This window comes from Schistocerca cancellata, chromosome 2 (assembly GCF_023864275.1).
Source record: "Schistocerca cancellata isolate TAMUIC-IGC-003103 chromosome 2, iqSchCanc2.1, whole genome shotgun sequence".
NCBI classification, from domain to species: domain Eukaryota; kingdom Metazoa; phylum Arthropoda; class Insecta; order Orthoptera; family Acrididae; genus Schistocerca; species Schistocerca cancellata.
The window spans coordinates 503,416,062-503,422,713 of NC_064627.1; the positions used below are offsets into that span (position 1 = coordinate 503,416,062).

At 44.0% G+C, this 6,652-nt stretch overlaps 1 protein-coding gene across 1 annotated transcript; it reads right to left on the reverse strand.

Moving 5' to 3' along the window:
- Window positions 1-1,445: 1,445 nt before the first annotated feature.
- LOC126146366 (SOX domain-containing protein dichaete-like) lies at window positions 1,446-3,983 on the reverse strand. The gene has a single exon (XM_049915616.1). The coding sequence runs from the start codon at window positions 3,979-3,981 to the stop codon at window positions 3,178-3,180; it is 804 nt and encodes a 267-aa protein (XP_049771573.1). The 5' UTR covers window positions 3,982-3,983; the 3' UTR covers window positions 1,446-3,177.
- Between the last annotated feature and the right edge of the window lie 2,669 nt (window positions 3,984-6,652).

The window sequence follows — 6,652 nt, forward strand, 5'->3', positions numbered from 1 at the left end:
CGCAGCACCTTTTTTACACAGCTAAAGAACGTGACTATGTTTATAAACAGTGCTCAAAGTGGAAAAACCGAATGTCTGAGAACGAGCAAAAAAGAGTACAGGATACCCTCAAAAAGAAACGTCTTTTCATTTGTGGAAGATGACGGACACAACTTCTCTTGATCATATACTTCACTCCAGTTAGTAAGTTCAGAATTCATATTAGTATTTTACACACTTCAGTGACAGCTGATTTTAGAAATGAGCTCCACTCCATTTATTGTCTGTACCTTATTGGTTCCTGGTGTTCTTTTAATTGCTTAACCGCTATCAGTAACAGTAAAATCACTCAATTATGTTTGTGACTTCTTTAAACATGTCTCAATCAGGCAAACAAAAAAATTGTTCAAATGGCTCTGAGCACTATGGGACTTAACTTCTGAGGTCATCAGTCCCCTGGAACTTAGAATTACTTAAACCTAACTAACCTAAGGACATCACACACATCCATGCCCGAGGCAGGATTCGAACCTGCGTCCGTAGCGGTTCCAGATTGTAGCCCCTAGAACCGGTCGACCACCCCGGCCGGCTTAGGCAAACAATCAGTTTCTTTTATGTTAAAAACGAAACAGAGTACTCAAAGAAACGATACCAGTAACCGGAAGAACATACGTATTTATACTTATTTAACAATAAGTTCTTATAAATAACCTATAATTATCTGCTTTAGTTCAGTCCTAAAAGTTGTCTTAGTTCTTTTTTAGGCAACTTTTCAGTCCTAACACATTAATATAAGATGTATGTCGGTACTCTGGTCAGTTCTTATTTTCTTGCTTTTAATTTGCTAAGAATGTAACTTTTTCGTATTGCTAACATAAGAATTTTCATGAAGGTCACCAGTAAACACAGAAAAACTTACTGAACGTAATTAAAGAACCGACACAGTTTTAGAAGGAAAAATTAACACTATGTAATTCATTCCTGTAATATTTGCTCATTACTAACCTGGTTATCGGTTTATTACATCGTCCTCAGGTGATAACAGTTCTTATCAGTAAAATGCTAGTGGAGCAAAACAGTCTGTTTCTGATTCTTAAATATGATATTGCAGTATCAAAAAAGTGACGGATACATTAATGCAATCGAAACAGTCGTAATGAAATGATGCTAGTTTCATAACATCATATGGTTTATTGTATGGTTCAAAATCTATCTACAACTATTAAATAGATGCACATTGGTTGCTAGTTGCTGCAGGATTTTTTCATCTCTGAAGTAAAGGTTTCCTGTGAATGTTACAAAAGTAGGACAACAGAAATAAGGACAGGATTTGGACGCCTCTCTTAAAAGGAAATAACTATGACGTTGCTGAATTTTTGCTAAGCTAAGGATAGACGTAAGAATGACACAGGAAGAAATATGAAAGCAATTGACAACACAGATTTTTTGTATAAACATACCTTTTATTAACAAAATTGCACACTGTAATACAACATGAAGGTGCATGAATTATGCACGTCAACACCGCCATACAAACGGCATCCAGAGTCGGTATGGCACAAAATTATTCGAATAACTGCTGTGAATGATCGGGCAAGTGAAGCTTTGCCGCTGATGTGTACTTTTGCATTGTTTGATGAACACGAAGTAATCTCAAAGCTAAAGTGTTTTCATTTTGCATAGTACAATGTAATAATTCACTATAAGACGGTAACTACATAGTACGATAACTAACAGTAATAACATTATGCGATCTCGTGAAAAAAAAAAAAACAACGGTTATGAACAATGCTGTCATTGATGACAACAAAGAGACACACACGCACACATTTTTCTACTTTTGTAACAGCGTAAAATTACTTCACATCATTTGTACAAAATCAGTAATAAATACTATTACTCACGTAAATTTTTATACAGACAATAAAATAAACGAATTTCGTTAAATTATTTACAGTACAAATATAAAACAAACTTCAGAAGCGAGTAGTGTGATTTTGGTCAGATACGAACATATTACGAAATGGTGGAAACTTTGTCATCTCATTGTAAAGAGACCTAAGATTAACATATTGTTTTCCATGGTACCAGAGTAAACGACTGAAATTCAACTGCATACAGCATTACTGAAGAAACAAGCTTTTATAGTGCACAGCAAGTAAGTTTCGTGCTTCCACTAAATTTTGTGATAGCACAGGTTTTATACAGGACTGTGGTTTGTACATGAATTGTTAAACGAACACCTCAGTGCTGTGTGTCATTAGAGGTGGCCTAGCTATTACCTGTTGTAGTAATGAGAAAAGACCATTTTATGGAGGACAAAACAAAGTGACACTGTACAACTTAACTGTAGAGTTCTGAATATTCAAACAGAGAACATTTATGGAATATTGGAATAATAATATTAACGAGGCAACTGCTAAAAAATGGCGTTAGTTTCAAAAACCTTTAACGTAGTAAAGAACGGCAAAGCAATGCGAAATAATATCCAATATTAAATACACGGATAATTTCAACGCAAAGTGGAGCTGGTTTATTTCCTTCAAACAGTTAACAGGGGGAAAAATACAAAAATTAAAGTTAGCCCAAGAACGACTCAAACATGATTAAGTTTCATATTAACTACGAGCGACCATACGTTTACGCAGTGGAGAGCTCTTAGGTGCATAACAGTGTGAAATGAACCAGCAAACTGCAGTTGAACGAGAGTGTTATTTGTGTGATTTTTTTTCTCTGGTGTCTTGATGACGGGAACGTAAGAGGAACAAATATGAGAGTTACACTAGCGTAAGCTGGATACAAAAAAGTAATGACATTTCTTATGAAAAAGCAAGGTATAGCTGTCTCCAGTGTACCTCTCTAAAACGTAATATTAGGGATGTGCAGGCACCAGACTGTAAAATTAATATAGGTCATTTAATGACACTTTATGTACAACAAATACTTAACATTGCGAACTTACGGAAATTTACACAGTTATGATGATACAGTATAGTACTGCTGGTATCAGCTGATGAAAATTAAAGAGACAATATGAAGTAGAAAACTGGTTTTGGTTACACGTTGGCTTCAGAAATGAAGACACCTAACAAGATAACGTAACAACGTTCGTAGTGCTGACGCACAAGAGTTTGGCTTTGGTAGGACAGGGCAGTGAGCCCTTCTCGCTGCGCGAGTCCACACGGGCGAGTACTCACACTAGAAGATGACCGGGACGGGCCGGCGTAGCTCCACGTCCCCCGAGGAGGCGGCGGCGGCCTGCGCGGCGGCGGCGTACAGCAGCGGCGGAGGCGGCGGGGGCGGGAAGAAGCCCAGTGGCGCCGGGGGCGGAGGCGACGGGGGCGGCGCACCGGCGCCTGCCTTGGTCGGCGGCGACGGCAGCCGCACCGGCGGGTACAGCGACGAGTAGAAGGACGAGATGAGCGACGCGGCCGCCGCAGCCGTCGCGCCCGTCTTGTCGCCCGCCACCAGTTTGGACAGATGGACGGCGTCGAAGGCAGAGCCCAAGTACGCGTGGTGGTGGTGATGGTGCGGAGGCGGTGGCGGGGGCGGCGCCGCGAACATGTCCGCGTGGTGCTGGTGGTGGAAGTAGGGCGGCAGCGCGAAGCTCGGGAAAGCCGACGCCTTGAGCGACGGCGGCGCCAGCAGCGCCGACTGCTGGCCCATCGCTATGCCGCCGCCGGCCTTGGGTTTCCGCCTCGGCCGGTACTTGTAGTCGGGGTGCTCTTGCATGTGCATGGCGCGCAGCCGCTTCGCCTCGTCGATGAACGGCCGCTTCTCCGTCTCTGAGAGCAGTTTCCACTCGGCGCCCAGCCGCTTCGAGATTTCCGAGTTATGCATCTTGGGGTTATCGAGCGCGATCTTGCGGCGCTGGATGCGCGACCAGACCATGAAGGCGTTCATAGGCCGCTTGATGTGCGGCTCGGCCTGCGCCGGCGTCTGCTGCTGCTGTTGGTGGTGCTGCTGCGGCCGCTCCTGGGGGCTCCAGTTCTGCACGTCCATGGCTGCTGCCGGAGCCACACTGAGCAGCACGGACCGCGTGCTGCTCCTCCCTGGAGGGGCGCCCGGGGCGGGGCCGAGCTCGCGGGGGGCGGAGCCGGCGCCGGCCAATAGCGGGCCGGGCCGCCCCTCCACACGCTCGACGCTGCCGCCCCTGCCAGAATCGGTAATGTGACCCCTGTGTATAAGTCTAAAGGTGTTTGCGAGTCGTAAAATTATACGGCTGCCCTCACCGGCGGCGTATAATGGCACCTGCAGAAGACGCCGTAACAGCCGACGCTAATGCACTCTGTAAACAAAGATGTATACACCGCCGGCCGGCTGGCACAGGGCCCGAGACGCGCACCTGTGTTTGTGTGAGGTGTAACAGAAAAGGTACAGAAAAAAACGCGTGTATGCCGGGGACGCCTTTGCCGTGGCTTTCTTCTAGCGCTGCACCGGCGTGTGACAGCAGCAGCAGCAGCCGCCTTGATTTCCCTGGTGTGTGAGAGAAGCCTTAGCTACAGAATTTTTCGTATATGGCTAATGGAGCGAGCAGGCGCTCGTGTCCGCTTTCTGCAGCGCCGCCCGTATTGTCGGCTGGCTCACTGCCTGACCTCTGGGATGCGCCTTCCCGCCTTCGCACAATAGACTGCGTGCCCGGAGAGACCGGCGCCGCCGTAGAATCCAAAATGTTGTCTCCTCGCCTCTTACAGCAGGGGCGAAGCCTCACGTACATTAGAAGCACATGCCAGGTCACCTCCCGTCATCACATCGTATTTACAGTTTACTGGTGCAAAGCAAAGGAGCACTGAACCCTCGCTAAACAGAGCGACGTAATATTTATAAAAAAAATGTCCCGGGGATTCTTTCATCCTACGTATCTTTTTTAGGAGAGTCGGACCACGTTTTTTCGTAGGCATAAAATTTGTGTGTTATTGACTTTTTTCATTTCTGGTAAAATCTTCGCATAGAGTGTCACATAAACTTACTACAGTATATTATTGAGGCTCTGGCACTTAAAATACAGGCGATACGATAAAATGAAAATATGCATGAGTGGTCCACCTCATCCATAGGTGTATAGGTGAGATGGGCAAGTGTACTGGGAGAGATGAACCATACAAAACAGCTATACGTGAACAAAAGAGTCAAAATTTTATTTGGAATATCTTGTTACGAATACAGAATTATGTTATTCAATATTTTAGTCATTATAATTCTGGATGATGGAATATTCGTCCTTCTCTCGCCACAGCAAAACACTTATTACAAAAATGTTGAACAATATTCATGTGACCATCGCGAATAGGAAAAACACTGAATCCAATCGTTATTTTTATCAAATACTATGGGAGTTCATAGCTCCCGAGACAGGATTCGAACCTGCGACCGTAGCGGTAGCGCGTTTCCAGACTGAAGCGTCAAGAAACGCTCGGCCACACCGGCCGGCCATTTTTATCAGTTTTGTAATAAATTTCAACCCACACAACACATTCACCTTCACCCTATTTGTCTAAGTTGTTTCATCATCTTCTACAATGTCTGCATCTAAATTTGCGCTCCATCTCCCTCGCATGAAAACGAAAATCTCATTAGAAAGCCAATATTCAATCAAGATTTATAATCTCAAATAACACTGGTCCATCTGTCTCGATCGCCGGGGAGAGATGGGCCACCCAGACTTCTGTCTGGAGGTAGTGAGCTCAGTGACTGTTTTACGTTCGTTTCATGCCTACACATTTGTCAAGCTAGGAGTAAAAGAAACTGCATCGATATTGTGCAAACTAAGCTTTAAAATACTAAAATTATTTATTTTTCGGCTTACCAGAAGAGTGAATGCGATTTTTCTCCAGAACTAACACAAAAAGGACAGTACTCTTTTGCATCACGTTCGTTCACAAAGTAGATTCCTCGCAAGTAGCAGGAGTTGCTCTCCAGCGGTGCATTTGTGAAATACGCCACTGGTCCATCCAACTCAGTGGTTCAACTCTCCAGGATTTACTCTAATGGAAAAGATGCCACAAATGATCAACAGTGTCACAGTGACCTTCAGTGTTTATTTTTCACCCTGCCTTGATTAGGACTATGAGAGCCCAACGAACATCTAACCAGACGTTCTTCACATTTTATATTACGCTGATTACGACATACAGGTATATGTTACTTGTAGCGTGATGACTCATATGGAAACATTTGTGGCATAAACAGAGGAAACAGTAATAGCTATTACATAAGGAAAACTATTTATCTGATGTAATTACATTTTCCTTATGAAACAAAAAAAAAAAACAACTATTTATGCTAAACTTAACGATAAAAGTCGTCCACTGATTTCTCAATAGCCGTCTTACTACGCCAACGTTCATCTCGAAGTCACAGTTTCATCGGCAGAGCTCCCTATTGCTACGTAGCGGCCTTCACTGTTCTGACAACACCGCAGAAACACGTATCTGCAACTACCTCGAATTCCTACATAGCAGAGGTTCACGAAAACACATTTGAAACGAACAACGATTTTCATTATCTTTCGACTCGGCTCGAACCATGCCTTTTTTCCTGTCCATCAGAATCGAATCAACATTTATAGTTTCCTTAACTCTGAGTGTGATTTTGAAACAAAAAAGTCATGGACTGTGTGGCTGCTCCCGGTGGAGGTTCGAGTCCTCCCTCGGGCATGAGTGTGTGTTTGTCC